At 47.8% G+C, this 17,019-nt stretch overlaps 1 protein-coding gene across 2 annotated transcripts in view; it reads right to left on the reverse strand.

Annotated features, from left to right (window-relative positions):
• The window catches only part of LOC135881091 (ligand-dependent corepressor), a 77,316-nt gene that overhangs the window by 17,843 nt on the left and 42,454 nt on the right, over window positions 1–17,019 (reverse strand). Inside the window, exon 7 of one of the 2 annotated variants that reach the window (XM_065407598.1) lies at window positions 4,711–4,899. The exons of the other annotated variant lie outside the window; for it this stretch is intronic. Within the exon in view, the coding sequence (XP_065263670.1) occupies window positions 4,812–4,899 (88 nt within the window). The 3' untranslated portion in view covers window positions 4,711–4,811. Of the gene's footprint in view, window positions 1–4,710; window positions 4,900–17,019 lie in introns of those variants that run through there. 2 annotated transcript variants of the gene reach the window in all.

A 17,019-nucleotide genomic window follows, 5' to 3' on the forward strand; every position in this document is an offset into this window, starting at 1 on the left:
TAAGGGGGGTCGCACTCAGAGGCTTGCTGTGTGAAAGGGGTCACCAGTACAAAAGTCTGAGAACCCCTGGTCTAGATAATACTTAATCCTGCCATGAGTGCAGGGGACTGGACTAGATGACCTCTCAAGGTCCCTTCTAGTCCTAGGATTCATACATGTTTCCCGTAATAAATCCTAGCATTCTATGGCCGTTATTATATTTTCAGTAACACCCACAATGCACTTGGCCTCTTCCCGACATACAAGAAGGCAATGCTCCTGAACCGGAGAGCTTACAGACAGGCAAAGGGTAGGAGACAGGGAAAGACGAGGTCAAGCTAGTATCTGGACATGTTAGAAAATATAGCGTATTGCTGACACAATGAGTGTCTGGTCTATGTGAGAGCTCCAGAGAGCACTCCCAAGTTAGTATCACACGGTTACTTGTGAGTTCCTAGTCCCTTTTCTAAAGCTACTAAACACTGGGTTGGTGTCTTCAGTGATCTCTCCCCAGGGACGCTTAGGGTCTGATCCGAAACCCACTGGAGTCTGTGCAAACACTCCCAATGGACTGCGAGTGCTGGATTCAAAGCCCATTTGGGTATTTGCACTCCCACCCCTCGAAATGTTATACTGAGGCCAATCAATGTGCAAGCTGCTCACACTACTCTTCCCAGAATGCATGACTCTGCACTGGTCTAGGCTGGATTTCATCTGCCATCATGTTTCCTAGTTCTCTCACTTGGTTAGAGTCTCCTCCCTAGTCTCAGCCACCCCTCAGAATCATTTCGTTGACAAGTTCAGCATTTTACAACTCACCCCTTGAGAACATCAGAGCGGCCAGATTGGGCCAGGCCAATGGTTCATCTAGCCCAGTCTCCTGTCTGCTGACAGCGGCCACTGCCAGGTGCCCCAGAGGGAATGAACAGAACAGGGAATCATCCAGTGATCCATCCCCTGTCGCCCATTCCCAGCTTCTGGCAAACAGAGGCTAGAGACACTCAGAGCATGGGGCTGCATCCCTGCCCATCCTGGCTAATAGCCATTGCTGGATCTATCCTCCAGGAACTTATCTGGTTCTTTTTTGAATCCACTTATACTTTTAGCCTTCACAACATCCCCTGACAAAGAGATCCACCGGTTGGCTGTGCACTGTGTGGAGAAGTACTTCCTTGTGTTTATTTTAAACATGCTGCCTATTAATGTCATTAGATGCCCCCTAGTTCTTGTGTTATGAGAAGGAGTAAATAACACTTCCTGATTTACTTTCTTCACACCCGTCATGATTTTATAGCCCTCGATCATATCCCCCCTTAGTTGTCTCTTTTCCTAGCTGAACAGTCCTAGTCTTTTTAATCTCTCCTCACCCCTTCTTCCAGCTCTTTAATACATTTCAAACAACTGATCCCTGGGCACCCCAGTATTAACCACTGGCTACTTTTTACTTCCCATTTCTCCGCCAGCTTTGAATTCATAACAAGACTATCTCACACCCTGGTTACCAAGAGTCCTTACCAGGGTTTCTTGTAGGGCTTTAGCAAAGACTTTTGAAAGAGTGAGTACATGACACTTAGTGGATCTCCTTCAGCCACCGCTTTAGCTCCTTCAGAAAATATCTAACTGGTTAGAGAGGCACCATTTCCCTTTACAAAAGCCAGTGGTATCATTTTACTACACACAGTTTTACTCTCCTTTATCATTCTATCTGCAGTGACTGTCTGAAAGGTGTTTGCTGATACTGCTGAGAGACAGCTTGGAATTCCTGGGATCAACGTTCTAAAAGGCACAGGTACAACACTGGTGTCTCTCCAGGTCTCTGTATAGTAACTGTTTTCACTGCATGTCAGAGCAAATCCCTTACGCAGGCTTGTCCCTCCCCCGGTCTGCAGAATAACAATGGAGAAAACAAGCCTTAAACCCCACTAGAGAGAGGAGAGGGTGGGGTTCAGCCTGACTGTTCAAAGAGACGGGGCTCAGCAGTACTTACTCCAACTGAACGCTATTGCCATTTTCACAAGGGAGAGGCGTGGGTTCTTTTACCTGTTTGAAAGCCCAGTTTCTGAGGATGGCAGCCATTTTCAAGCAGTTGGCCAGCAATCTGGCCTGAATTTATAGCACACTCAGGGGTGTGGCTACTGACTAGCCCCCACCTGTGTGACACACTCCTTTGCCTACTGTGGAATTAGCGAAGTATGCTCAAAGGAATGCTGGGATGATGGCGGATCAGGAAGTGGTTACGATGGCAAAACAATGAACTTCTTCCTTGTTAGGGTTGGTCTGGGGGTTTGTGACGGCAGACCCCAGGCAGATACAGGAGTTATTTGGACCTGCTTGGTATAAGGAAAAGTATGTTGTGGTCTGAACAGTTTCTTGCCAGGGACGAGGTTATCAGTCCTCAAAGGCCAAATCTGGAGGCCTAATCCTGGGAAAGGAAAGGTGGTGACTCTCCCCTGCTTTACGGTAACCTGGACCTGTGCAGTGAGTGTGCAAGACAGGGGGTGGCATTTCACATCCCCTTTGCACAGGCGTAAATAACTCTCTGGGCTGTAGGGCGGGGAAGCAGCAAGTCCACAGAGCCCACGTTCCACTTGCGTCACTAAGATGATCCCAAGCTCCCGTGGCATGCCTCTCTTCCGCGTGTGCGTAGTTTATTTTATTCCTGGTGTGCAGGCTGGGGGCCTGATTCTGATCTCATTTACACCCCATAACTCAGCTGGCACCAGCGAGGTTCACTTCTAGCTCCATTAACGTGAAGATTTACAAGGGAGGAAAAAGTTTGCATTTTGTAAAGGAAATAAATAAAGGGGGGTGGTTTATCACCAATAACCTGACAGCCCCCCCTCCCAAGCGACCCAGGGCCACTCCGCTGTTTCGGGGCATCCTTTGTTCAGAACTCTCCGGTTTAACCCTTTCAGTCCTGGGGATTTACTTCAATATCTCATCTCCAGCTGACCCATCCCTGCTTCAGCTGGAAACGTAGTCCTGCCTCTGGCTGTGCCTCATCTCCCTGGGCTGCAAAGAGTGACCTCAGGGTAGAGATTTTTCCATTACCTGCAGCAACATTCTTCTCTTCCTCAGAGCACATCTATCAGGATAACTTGGTCTTTTGGGTTCCCCTATAGTTTTCAGTGCTGAGTGTAGGGTTATAGGTGTTATGGTGCAGATGAGTTGCAGGCTGCTACTTGCTTCCATTCTCGGGTCTCCTGGGGACAGCGGCTCTCAGTAGCATTCCTCACCAATTTGTCTCTGTTTTGGCAGTACTGTGAACCATGATGGTGCAAGAAACAGACTGGGCATGTGGGCCGCTTTGGGATAAATTGTGTTTGGGGGGCTCGTTAAGGCACCCAGTGTCCTTTAGGCAGGATTCCCTACAGATTATGTAGATTACTGCCTCGAAATCATTCACCTGCTCAGTTTATAAAAAAGAAGAGGGAGGGGTGGCTTGCTTACAGTGTATAAACACCTTCCTGGGGGTATTAGAGGGCTCTTTCATCTAGCAGAGAAAGGCAGAACAAGAGCCAGAGGCTGGAAGCTGGAGCCCAGCACAATTAAGAATCCACATTTTGAACAGTGGAATGAACTCCCGAGGGAAGTGGCAGATTCTCCACCTCTTGGTGGCTTCAGACCCAGACTGATGACTCTCTGGAAGACATGCACTAGCCAAACAAGTTAATGGGCTTAACACATGGGTAACGAGGCAGACTATAATGGCCTGTGTTATACAGGAGGTCAGATTAGATGATCTAATGGTTCCTGCTGTCCTTGACCTCTATGACCTTCTTTCCAGTCTCTTTCCCCACTTGTCCTCTTTCCCTGGGGATGGAGCTCAGGGGTTTCTTACTTGGATGCACACAAAGAATCTATCACCCTTTCAGGGCGGTCTCTGGAGAAGCTATGGCCAGGGAGAGTCCCTGCTAATGCAGTTCTGCTACCAGAGTACAGGGGGACTGAGTATCTGGTGGGAACACGGGAGCTTCATGTGGATCTGTGAGGATCACCCATGTTTGGGGACAGGCCCCAGCCAGCTGGTCAGGAACTCAACAAGGGGATCTTCAGAGAGATTTACTCTTTGGGGGAAGGACTGCCCCAGCACTAAGATTACTAGTCTCAGCCCAGAAAGTTACAGCAGTACCTGTGATGCGCAGGTCCTTGCTGCCAGTCATTCCAGCTTTGAAGCCACTCACGCTGAGCTGTAACTAGATGTTTTAATGACCCCTTCTTGCACATACTCCACTAGTTTACTGGTCTGCACCACCTCAATCCCTGCCTCGCCCTATGTCCCAGCCACACACACGGCTCCAGTTCCACTGCTGCGAACACAATTTCACGTGTACACTGGGTAGCCCTAGTAGAGTCCCTGGCCTGACACAGGTGCTCTTAGTACCTACTAGCTTTCCCGGGGACAGCCCCCTTCTTTTCAATTTGTCACTGAGGGTGGCAGAGAAATTCAGGGGCAGTAGCTGTCAGCTGTACAAATGCTGCTGTTGCTATGCAACAGTCCTGGTGTAGCAATTAATGCTCAGCAAAATGTGCTGTGCTCTGAAGCTATTTGCATAGCTGGATGCTGTAATCCATTTGTTTTGTAGAGTTCACAATCGTTCCTTCCCCAGCTCTCACAAAATCCAGGGGCTCTTACAAAGGCTGAGCAGACATAAATGATCTAGCCCATAAAAGGCACTTATTTATTTCTCAGTAAGAACTAGAGACTGCCCGGGTATGAGGCATGGCAGTGGAGGGCAGGGAGGAAACAACAGATTATCTGCAGTGCACTCAGTAGCTCTGAGGGGCTCTTCCTTTAACTCATGTTGCCCCTGCCATGACTGTTTATGGAGTTACCCTGCTCCTCCGGGTCTGTACACAGGGTGCCCATCACTCTGGGCAGCCTCTTGTTGAATGAGCCCAGGATCCTGTGTGTGTCTTCTGGGGAGAGGGAGAAAGAGAAAGGGGGAGGATGAGGAGGGAGTGTGACTGTTTCACACCAACCTACCTGGAACGCTGGTCTCCAAAAACCTGTCCATTGGCACCGCAATATTCCGGTTTCCCCACCCCAAGTGTCTCTCTATTGAGCGGGAAGCCTGGGTTGGTTTATTTTAAGCCCCTGCACATCAGTTTGATAGATTATAAGTTTACAGATATGTTTTGTACCTCAGAGGCACAAGAAACAGCAGCAGAACAAAAGTTCAAGGCTAAGTGTTTCTGTTCCTTTCAGACCACTCTAAGCACCACGGTTATATAGTTCCTGAAAAGAAACAAAACATAGCTATAAACTTATAAAATCCAACTGAGTATTGTAATGGGCAGAGCTTCCCCCTCCCTCTTCTGCCACCATGCAGATGACTGTGATGGGCAGGAGCGCACAATGTACTACACCCTGCCAAAGCAAGGAGGGGAGTGCATCCAACCAATCAAACCAAGGGGGCAACAGAAATCTGCTTCAAATTGGAGCCCTGCTTTGTACCTGAGTTGTGCAGGCAGGTTTGCCTCTAGAACACAATTAAAGGAACAGATGACATTTTTCAGGACTCGTGAGTACTACTCTCTATACCTGACCTGAATATTTCTATAGGAATGTATCAATCCAAGACACCTGAGTGTACTTTAAAGATCATTACAAGTATTGTCATTGTAATCTGTGTTGAGATTCCGGTTTGGTCTACCTTTAAATGTTTTGCCCCCATAGCTACAGCAGTTAGGAGTGTGAAAAAACAAAACAAAAAACCCTGCTAACCAACAGAGCTATGCTGGCAAAAGCTCTAGTGTGCATGCAGTTACACCACCAAAAGAAGCCCTTTTGCCAGTATAGCTTATTTCATTCGGGAAATGGCATACGTTCTACCAACAAAAGAATTCTTTGGCACCCAGTATAAGCTGCATCTCCACCAGGCGGGTGTTTTGGTATAGCTTTTCTAGTGTATACAAGGCCTCAGTAATTCAGTTTGTTTTGGATGAACCAGTTTAGCTGTAACACATGTCAGGGCTCAGCATATACTTTGAAGGTAATGCTCCCCAGGAGCAAGAGGGCAGTTCACAGCTCTGTCGGGCTGCAGAGGAAATGGACGAGCAGTGCAGACCGAGGAGAACTTCAATGCAACAACTAGAAGTGAGAGAATGTTTTCGTCACTTAAATTGAAAGCTTAAGCGCTGCACAGCACAAGCAAAATAGCTACAGAAAAAGCCCACAGGCCCCTGAGTGTTCAAGGCCCCTGGATTGCTGCTCTCCCTGGAGACCTGCTTTGGGGGTTTATCAAGTGTGCGTTTAAACTGAAAGCAGAAAGAAAAAAAGTGATAGGGATTTTTTGCAAAGTGCACTTGTTCATCAGTTTACTCAGGATGTACAATGAATCAGCTGGCTCAGATAAACAGCAGGCCCCCAACCCTGGGTCAGACTTTTAACCCTTCAGAGTATTCATTTGGTAGAGGGATTACACATTTAAAGCAACCTTCTTCCCCACCTGTAACCAAACAAAGCCAGGAAAGGCCAATGTAGCTTATACACAATTAAAACGGAACACAACCCATAATACACTCTGTTTCTGCAGGGTTCCTGTCTCTGCTCGCTTCCACCCCACTCCTGTACAGGGGTTTATCACCAGTTGTGACACATCTAACATTAGCCTCGCTGGGGCTAATTAAAAACCTTGCCATCGAGCCCATGTCTTTAAAACCAGGGGAAATTTATCAAGCTGCAAACATTGCCCCACGTACGGGCTTTCAAGGGCTTTTCAGAATTGGCCTGACTAATTTCTCTAATTACCAAGGACATTTGGGATTTTTCTTTTAAGAGGTGGAAAAAGAAATCAGCATGAGTGCTCCTGTGTGTGATGGTTCGAACAGCATCAGTGCTGAGCATGGCATTAGGGAAGATTGTGGTACCTAGCTACTACAGGGAGGTGAATATTATAAAGCCAGAAGACAGCTGGCAAACCACACCAGCCGTGCAGAGCTCTTCAAAGGCTTTTCACAGCATTGCACATTTTTTAAATGTAAAAGCACCTGGACACAACACTAGAGAAGGACATGCAGGGAACAATCCCATTGCTAAGCAAGAGGATGCACTGTCCGATTGAATGATTCCATGAACACAGAAGAGGCAAGTGGCATCTGAATCTCCCCATAGGAGATTACTGTGTAGACACCTCTACTCCCCGTCTCCGAACACATCATTGCTGCTACCTGGTCTGGGCTCTGGTAAATCAGGAACTGCAGCTCTAAGGCCCAGATCCTATAATCAGATCCCTATGCCCAGACACTGAAGTTAGTAGGGGCTCAGTTGCAGGATGGGGACCTTATGGCTTGTGTTCATTAGGGATTTTTGCACCACTGTAGCTACCTCAGCACAAACCCTCACCAGAGATGCCCGGCGCTAGGGTCACACAGGGCGTACGCCAGGGTACGTCTCATGGACAAGAGCCTCATTTTATGCTGGTGCGTGTAAACATCTCTAGTGCAGATGACCCCAGAGTCATTCCTGAAACCAGCCCTGCAGCCAGGGCCGGCTCCAGCATTTCTGCCGCCCCAAGCAAAAAAAAAAAAAATAAAAAAAAAAAGCCGCGATTGTGATCGGCGGCGGCAATTGGAAAAAAAAAAAAAAAGCCGCGATCGGCGACGGCAGTTCAGCGGCAGGTCCTTCGCTCCTAGAGGGAGTGAGGGACCTGCCGCCCCCGAATTGCCGCAGGTGCCGCCCCTCTCCCTTGGCCGCCCCAAGCACCTGCTTGTTAAGCTGGTGCCTGGAGCCGGCCCTGCCTGCAGCCCTAGCACTGCCACCGTCCAACACAGGGAAACTTCAAGGGTTTTAGTCTCATGAATCTTGCAGAAACAGGCAAAAGTGAGGCAAGGTTTTTTGCTCTGAAGATGTAAAAGATCAGATGCAGCAATTAGCTACAGCACCTTAGACTGCTAAATATACAAGCAGCACAATCGCAATTATCCAAACGTCAGGAGGGACATGCTGAATAAGATCGGAGAATAGTGGGAAACTTCGGTGTAATGAACTGACGTTTGGGAACGTGACCCCATTTCAGAAACCAGGGAGTTTAGATACCTGAGCTTTGGACAGACAGGGCTGTACTGTAACAGAAACACTTTTGTAACCTCAACTTTAGCATTCTCTACCAACAAATGCTGAAATGTACTGCCTACGAATATATTTTGAAATATGAATGACCAGTTTCAGAAATATGTCAGTAGCTCCAGCTAACTGTTGTCCTTCAATTGGCAATTGACTTTTTGCTGATACTCCATCAGAAGGACTGCTGGTTGGGAAGTAGGTTAAGACAAGGAAAATGCGTTTCACCATTGGAATGCCTGGGGAATAAGATTGACTCAAAGCTGATGGCTAAAGTACGTTCTATTTTAAATGTGGGTTAATTTAGCTGTTGTTCAACTGCTATTAAATGATACAGGTTAATTTTGCAGTAGTTAGACAACTGTTAAAACAAAAAAATTAATAGGAAATCTTTGAATTTCTCATGCATTCCCAATGAAGAGGGACATTTCCTGTGTCCTAACATACCTCGTTCCCTATTAAGTTCTTATCCTCACCTTCAAAGCTCTGCACATCTTCATCCTACCTACATCTTTGTTCTTGTTTCTTATTACCCCCTATATCTCTTCTTTAGCTTCCTACGCTCATCCTTATGTCTTACAGATTTTGCTCCCCTGTCCCTGAAGTTTCCTTCTCAGCTCACTGGCCCAAGAGTGCCTGCACTCTCCAGTCATATCTCTGGACAAAATTCAATGCTAGCGCAAGGCTCACAAACCCCAATCCCTGTCCAGAAAATGCCACCCGCCATCCCCCTAAGTAAGCACTTCACCCCAAGTCTCCCAGGGTGTTTCAGTGTCCAATTTTTGCCTGGGTAGACTGTGTGACAAAGTGGGGGATGTCTCACTGAAAGGGGCACCCCCCCACAGACCGCACGGGGCCAAGAGTGGGCACGATCTGTGAATCCGTGACAGACTGTAAGCTATTTAAAGCATGAACCGTGTCTTTCACAGTACTGACCATGCTGTCATCACTTAAACAACTACTTTTCTTTGTGATCATTTATTATATTTAAAGCACGCAAACTCCACCCAGTGCCTATGATGCTGACCAATATCATCTCATTGTTTTCTTGTGCTCCATGGCTAGGGCTCCTCAGTGCCATGGTAATACAAATAAATAATATTAGATTTTAGCAACTTACTCTTTGTAATGAGATGTTGTGGTTAGAATATATTTTACATTTCTGTGCAGTTTTCATTTAAGCAAGAAAACGGTTCCGTTTAAAATTTACAGAAAAACATCAGTTGCCAGTTTGCCATAAAAAATAAGTCAGAATTCATCCCCACTAACTTGTACCTTGAGGGGAATCGAACTCTCCGAGAAGTGATTATGACCAGCCACTCGACACCCCAGGGTAAAGATGAATGAAGAAGCCAAAATAACACGAAGGCTGCATTTCCTAGACACATTTTCAGAGATTCTCTCCCCATGCAGTTCCACTGGTGCTACCAACTAGGAAAACATTCCCCACCCTTCTCACTGTAGACAAAGCTACGACAGCCAGTTAGCACAGGCTGATCATCAAATGCTCATGGGTCTCTTCTGCCAAACGTGTTTGGAACTCCTTAGTGGGAATTCCGAACCCTGAAGGCCCTGTCTCTGCTAGAGCAATTAGGACCCATATGCCACTAATTGCTGACAGCATTGTGCCAGCTCTAGTCTTTACAGGACACCCACATTTTGACTACTGTGGTCTAACTTCAGATCAGGTGACTCCACAGTCTGACCATCTTTAGGAAACACAGCAAAGCCTTGCTCTTGCAGAAAGCCCTGCCATCATTAGTGACTCTCACAATTCAAACACCCCTTTTATTCCCCAACTCCTACAACTCTCCTCTCTCTGCCGCCAGAAACAGCTACGTTTTGATGCTGTCACTCACACCTCCACAGACCATGCCATTGTTCACAGTCCGAGCTGTCACTATGGGCTAGTCTACAGGCAGTGTTACCGCAATTTCTAACAGAAGTTGTGATTTTTAAGCCGATTATGTTAAACTGTTGTAAGAGGTTGTGTGGACACGTTTGTTTGGATTAAACCAGGTGTGATACTATGCCCCATATTCTTCACAGAAATATTGTTATAATACGATTATAGCATATATTTTGTGCAAGCTAAGGCATGTGAGATATCATTGGAAAGGTTATGATGTACTGAATATGATTATCCCATTTGTATCATTTTTGTATCTAAGGTTAGGAATACCGACTGTACATCTGTACTACAAAAGTGTTTGCACCTGGGGAACGCCCACCAGACAGAATGCAATCAGTCTGGCTAGCTAGCGGGGGACAAGTCAACGAACCATTAGGGAGAACAATAGGTGTCTGAAGCAGTGGCGAAGCCAGCTTTTAAGAGGAGGGGGAGCAAAGATAAAAAGGCGCCCCCCCCTTGGCTCCTCCTCTGGACACGCCCCCTTGGCTCCTCCTCCGGCCACACCGACCCTCCGCCTCCATGGCTCCTCCGGCCCTGCCGTGCCACCCCCGTGGCCCCCCCTCTCGCTCCTCCGGCCGCGCCCGCCGCCCCCCCATGGCTGCGGGCCGTGCTGCGGGCCGCCAGCCTGGGCGCCCCCTCTCTCCTCCGGCCTGGCCGCGGCTGCTGGGCCGCGCTGCGGGCCGCCAGCCTGGGCGCCCTGCCCCCCCTCGCTCCTCCAGCCCGGCCGTGGCTGCTAGGCTGCGCTGTGGGCCGCCAGGCTGCGTCCCCCTCGCTCCTCCGGCCTGGCCGTGGCTGCCGGGCCGCCAGCCTGCGTCCCCCCTTGCTCCTCCGGCCCAGCTGCGGCTGCCGGGCCGCCAGCCTGCGTCCCCCCTCGCTCCTCCGGCCCGGTCACGGCTGCCGGGCCGCCAGCCTGCGCCCCCCCTCGCTCCTCCGGCCGCTTTTGGAAAGGCAGGGGAAGCGGCTGCTTCCCCTGCACCCCGCTAGCTACGCTAGTGGTTTGAAGATGCCAATCTCCCATCTTCCTGAGAAGCTGTCCTGAGATGCTACAAACAACCTCTGACTCATGGCTGCTTTGACACTGCAGGGTCATGTGATTAAGTCACCTGGTACTGGACTCCATGATAGAATACCAGTATTTTTCCACTGGGGGTGGGGGGTGTACCACACTGGAAAACAAAGGATTCCCGCCATATGTAAAACCTATTTAAGACAGAGGAGGGACATAATCAGGGTTCTTCACTGAATCCCCACCCAGAATGACTGCGGTGAACATCTAAGAAACAAAGACAAACGAGGGGAGAAGGACTGAGCCCAGGCTGGGAAGGGATCTGGCCTGTGAAAGAAATACCTTGAGTTTTAAGCTGCAAATAAGAGCAGCTTGCCTTCAAGAACCTCTGCAATCTGCCTAAAACAACATTAGGATGAGAAATTACTACTTGTAACCAGTTTCTTCAGTATTAAGTTTGGTTTGGATGTTTGTTTCATTTGCTACGTAATCTGCTTTGATCTGTTTGCTAACCTTTATAATTACTTACAATCTATCTTTTGTAGTTGTTACACTTGTTTTTGTTTTCTCTAAAACCAGTTTGTGGAATTCATAACTAGGGGGTGAAAAGCTGTGCCGATCTTCCTGCACACTGAGGGAGGGGGCGGATTTCATGAGCTTACGCTGTACAGTTCTCTGTGCGGCGCAAGACAACACAATTTGGGGTTTGCGCCCCAGAGGGGGTGAGCACTTGAGTGCTGGGCAATCCCCGAGCTGAAGGCTTCCCAGGCAGAGCTGATCTCAGTGTCTGTGTCTTTCTGCAGCTGGGGGTGTCCCTACCTGTGTGTGCTGGAGGAGGGTTGAGGCCTGGCTCAGCAGGACAGTGTAAGGGAACCCAGGCTGATGGAACAGGTGGGCTCAGTGGCACCCCAGGGGGAACCCGTCACACCAAGCTTATTTCAGCTGGGCTCAAGTCAATTAGGAATCAAGTTTAAGATAAAACAAAATAAGCCACTCTTAAACCAAACTAAGAGTGTCCCCAGAGGCATGAGTACCAGTTTAATTAAAATGGTACAGTTCAACCAGGGCAAGTTTGTATGTAGGCAAAGCTTATGTTTAACTGCTTTTTAATCCTGTGTGCTCTGTAAAGCTGACACAGCTGCAGAAATGGGAGTTGGAGTCATAGAAATGTAGGGCTGGAAGGGACCTGGAGAGGCCATCTAGTCCAGCCCCCTGCACTGAGGCAGAACCAAGTAAACCTAGACCATCCCTGACAGGTGTCTGTCCAACCTGTTCTTAGACACCTCCCGTGATGGGGATTCCACAGCCTGCCTTGGAAGCCTGTTCCAGAGCTTAGCCACCCTTAGAGTTGGAAAGTTTTTCCTAATATCTAAGCTAAATCTCCATTGCTGCCAATTAAGGCCATTACTACTTGTCCTATCCTCGGTGGACATCGAGAACTATTGATCACCATCCTCTTTATAATAGCCCTTAACGGATTTGAAGACTGTTAGCAGGTTCCCCTCAGTCTTCTTGTCTCAAGACTAAACATGCCCATTTTTTTAACCTTTCCTCAAAGGCTAGGTTTTCTAAACCTTTTATCATTTCTGTTGCTCTCCACTTTAAAGACTTCAAGTTACAGAGAATTCACCACTGACGCTAGTTTAAACCTGCAAGTGACCCATACCTCATGCTGAATAGGAAGGCGAAAACCCCCCAGCGTCTCTGCCAATCTGATCTGCGGGGAAATTCCTTCCTGTCCCCAAATATGGTGATCAGTTAGACCCTGAGTATGTGGGCAAGACCCAGAAGCCAGACACCTGGGAAAGAATTCACTGTAGTAACTCAGAGCCCTCCCCATGTAGTGTCCCATCACTGGTCATTGGAGGATACTGACTACTAACAGTCCCATATCAGCTACATGCCATTGTAGGTAGTCTCATCATATCATCCCCTCCATAAACTTATCAAGCAAGCTCAGTCTTAAAGCCACTTAGGTTTTTTGCCCCACACTGCTCCCCTTGGAAGGCTGTTCCAGAACTTCACTCCTCTGGTGGTTAGAAACCTTCATCTAATTTCAAACCTAAACTTGTTGACCAGCCAATTTATATACTCTCTACTCAATTATCCAAGTCAGTATCGTTTTTCAACCAGTTGTGCAACCACCTTATAGTAACTTCATTTGGGATCAACTGCTGTGCTTTATATATTTTTTCAAGAGCTACCACGTCCTTTTGCTATTTTTAATGTGATTGCCTGAGCTGAAGAAATGTTTTAGTGCCGATTCCTTGAGCTGGGTAAAACTATCAGTAGCTTGAATGCCAAATCCTGTCACCTTCCATAAACCTGTTCAATAGTTTGCTTATGAGTAAGCCTGCGAGTTTGTCACGGAGGTCACGGTTCTGTGACTTTCCGGGACTTCTGTGATTTCTGCAGTGCTCAGTGCACCTGGCTCAGGGGCAGCTCAGGCAGCCCGTGCACCAGTCGCACTGGCTGCTCCTGGGACAGTCTTGGGCCACTACACCCTCCCACCCCCCCGCAGAGTTTGGGTGTAGAAGGGAGCAGGGGGTTGGGTCACAGGATGGGGTGGGGCAGCGCTTACCTGGGGGCTCCCCGGAAGCAGTGATATCCCCCTCACTCAGCTGGTAGGCAGAGGCGTGGCCAGGCAGCTCTGCGCACTGCCTCCGCCCAGAGCGCTGGCTTTGCAGCTCCCATTGGCCGGGAACTGCGGCCAATGGGAGCTGCAGAGGCGGTGCCTGCAGGCAGAGCTGCCTGGCTACGCCCCACGTAGCAGCTGAGCGAGGGGGATGTTGCCGCTTCTGGGGAGCTCCCCAGGTACTGAAGTTAGGCTGACTGGTCTATAATTCCCTGGGTCCTCTTTGTTCCACTTTTTAAAGATAGGTGCTGTGTTTGCCCTTCTTCAGTCTTCTGGGACCTCACCCGTCCTGCCTGAGTTCTCAAAAGATAATCACTAACAGTTCTGAGATTGCTTCAGCTAGTTCCTTAAGTACCCTAGGGTGAAATTTCACTAGGCTCTGCCAACCTGCATACATCTAACTTATCTAAATATTCTGTAAACTGTTCTATTACTTTTTGTGCATTAACAGAATTGTTTACTGAGTTACACCAGTGCAAACCTACTGCCAGCAATGGGGTTATACGTGTGTATCCAAGAATCTAGTTTGCCGTATGGAAAGTTTATCACTGATGAATAAGGTTGCGATAGAAAAACCTAGCTTGATTTTCAAATCCCCGGCTGAGATTGAAGGGCTAGAAATCCAAAAACCAGAGTGCATTTGCTGTGGAAATTACACAAAAATGGAATCCCCAGTGCCATTTTACATAGACAGTTTTCAATGTTAAATCACATTTTAAAACACTGCCAATATCTCGAAAGTGGTTACCCTCTTGAAAGATTTGGAAGTAATCACACTCAGGTACCATGGTGACGGTATAAAAAGCTGAACAGAACAAATGAGATGTCCAACCACAACAGCGTACTACTAACGTAGGAGGGACAGAAACTCCAATCTGAACTTCACCTGTCACATGGTTGTAGGAACTGGAAATGCCTTTCTGGTATATGTAGCTTGATGATATGCAGAAAACAATGTTTCTACATAGAGCAGTGCAGAGCTTTATAAACAGGTCATCACCTCCTCACTACCTTAGCCATAACTGACCCACCTGCCTCTTCCACTAGCACCATTCGATCAAGCACCATAGCGGGGTTTGGTTAGTGGATATAACAACTGGAAAGTCACTGTTGGATTGTACAGGACAATATTTCCAATCAGTGTGATAGAAAAACCTCACCATGCACTCCCCTTGGAAGAACAGTATAAGTAACAAATAAAAATTCAATGTATTGCTAAATTACAGAGGGCAGAGATACACTCTACATTCAAGAATATGGTCACCATTTCTGTTTTATTGTGCAGCCAAAGAAAAACCCATCAGGATTCTAAACTATGGTTGCATTATTTGATCCTATATGTAAGCATTTTAGATTCAGGTTACAACAAGGTTCCCAGCAGGAGAATTAATCAGATACACGAGCACCACATCTTAAAACTACATCGCATGTGCATTAGTCACAGGAGAAAATGGCTGGCTGACCTGCATCTGATAGACTCAATCCTCTCCTCACACAACCCACTATTAAAATTTAACAATTAATGTCAAAACCTGCTTCATGAACAGCTCGGCAGTGCTGAAGTAAAGCATTAAAGCTTTGGGGTTAGAGAGAAAGCAATTCTTTCCCAAAAGGCAGCCTCCGAATCCAGAGATTTCATTCTGAACCAAATTAAGGCAGTTGAGTCACTGAGGCTCTGGCCAGCCCTTTGGGAAGATGCAGAGCAGCATTTTAATGCCCACAATCTTTGAACTTTGAGGAAATGGCATTTATGTAACTTAGCTTTGAAAAAAATGTGTTAGACATTTTCTTCAATTTGTCTGTGTTGTTTCCATGAGGCTAGAAAAAGCCACCCAATTGAAATCCTCTATGCCGCTAAATATTCTCTGCACTTGAGACACCAACTCTCACCTTTAATTTTTGGGATCAACTGCTGCGCTTTATTTATTTTTTCAAGAGCTACCACGTCCTTTTGCTATTTTTAATGTAATTGCCCAAGCTGAAGAAATGTTTTAGTGCCAATTCCTTGAGCTGGGTAAACCTATTAGTAGCTTGAATGCCAAGTCCTGTCACCTTCCATAAACCTGTTTAATAATTCTTTGCTTTTAAAAAGTTACTTTCAAAATAATTCCCCAAGAAAGGAGTCCAGCTAGGGGAGAACAGACACTTATAAAGTAAGCACCCTAGAGACTTTTTGAACAGCACATGGGGCAACAGGGAAGAAAAGGGAATTCTAAGAGATTGAAGAAATCATTTTAGTGGAACACTGCTAGTGATTTTTATTTCATCAAATGCTCCTGTGTATTGAGTGTTCCTATAAAATTTCTATGAAGTTGAAGTAGGCCTGCAAAGAGGGAAAATAGAGTTTGCACTTTTCTGATGCTTTATTATGGACAAAGGCAGCTTGAAAAAGTTAGAATTTTTCATTTGTTCCTTCAGAATAAAAGGGCGAGATGCTGTGTTTGTTTTCTCTCCCTCTCCGATACTAGAAATTCACGTCTTGTCTACTCAATTTTTTCATGGAAGACTATGGACAACTGAGAACTTGGTAGGGTTATGACTAAGGCTGTGAGTCCGTGACTTTCTGTGACTTCTACAGCAGCCAGTGCTGACTCAGGGGCTGCCCGGGTCAGGCATCCCGTGGGCCAGCAGCAGCAGTTTGGGTGTTTAGGATGGGGGCTCAAGGCTAGGGGAAGGGGGTTGGAAGGTGCGGGTGGGTGCTTACCTTGGGGCTCCCCAGCTCCCACTGGCATGGCCCTGCAGCTCCTAGGCGGCGGAGGGGCCAGGGGGCTCCGCGTGCTACCCGTGCCCGCAGGCCACCGCCGCAGCTCCCACTGGCTGCGTTTCCTGCCAATGGGAGCTGCACAGCCGGTGCTTGTGGTGGGTGAGCAGTGCGCACAGCCCCCTGGCCCCTCCGCGGCCTAGGAGCTGCAGGGACACGGAGCTGGGTAGGGAGCCCCTGCCAGCCCCCCCCCCCCAGCACGTGTGGGAGTCTCGGGCCGTGCGCCACAGCCTGGTCGTCCCCCCCCATCAGTGGGGGTCCCAGGCCACACGCCACTCTAGCACCTGCAGGGTCCCACTCCCCAGCCCCCCCCCCCCAGCACCAGTGGGGGGCCCAGGCCACCTCCTCCAGCACCCGGAGGCCCCCTACCCAAGTTTTAGTCACGGGTATTTTTAGTAAAAGTCATGGACAGGTCATGGGCCGTGAATTTTTGTTTACTGCCCGTGACCTGTCCATGAGTTTTACTAAAAATATGCGTGACTAAAACGTAGCCTTAGTTCTGACATTTGGAAACCAGCTTGAGAGAAGTGATTTTGAGTCAGACTGTTTAATACCAGGCTTTGTTCCGGTTCCACTGTCATCCCAACACCTCTTTACTTCAAATGCTGGGAGAAACTGTTAGCTGAAAAGATGTCACTCCTCAGTTTTAATCCCTCCTCCT

Source organism: Emys orbicularis, chromosome 7 (assembly GCF_028017835.1).
Source record: "Emys orbicularis isolate rEmyOrb1 chromosome 7, rEmyOrb1.hap1, whole genome shotgun sequence".
Classification (NCBI taxonomy): Eukaryota; Metazoa; Chordata; order Testudines; family Emydidae; genus Emys; species Emys orbicularis.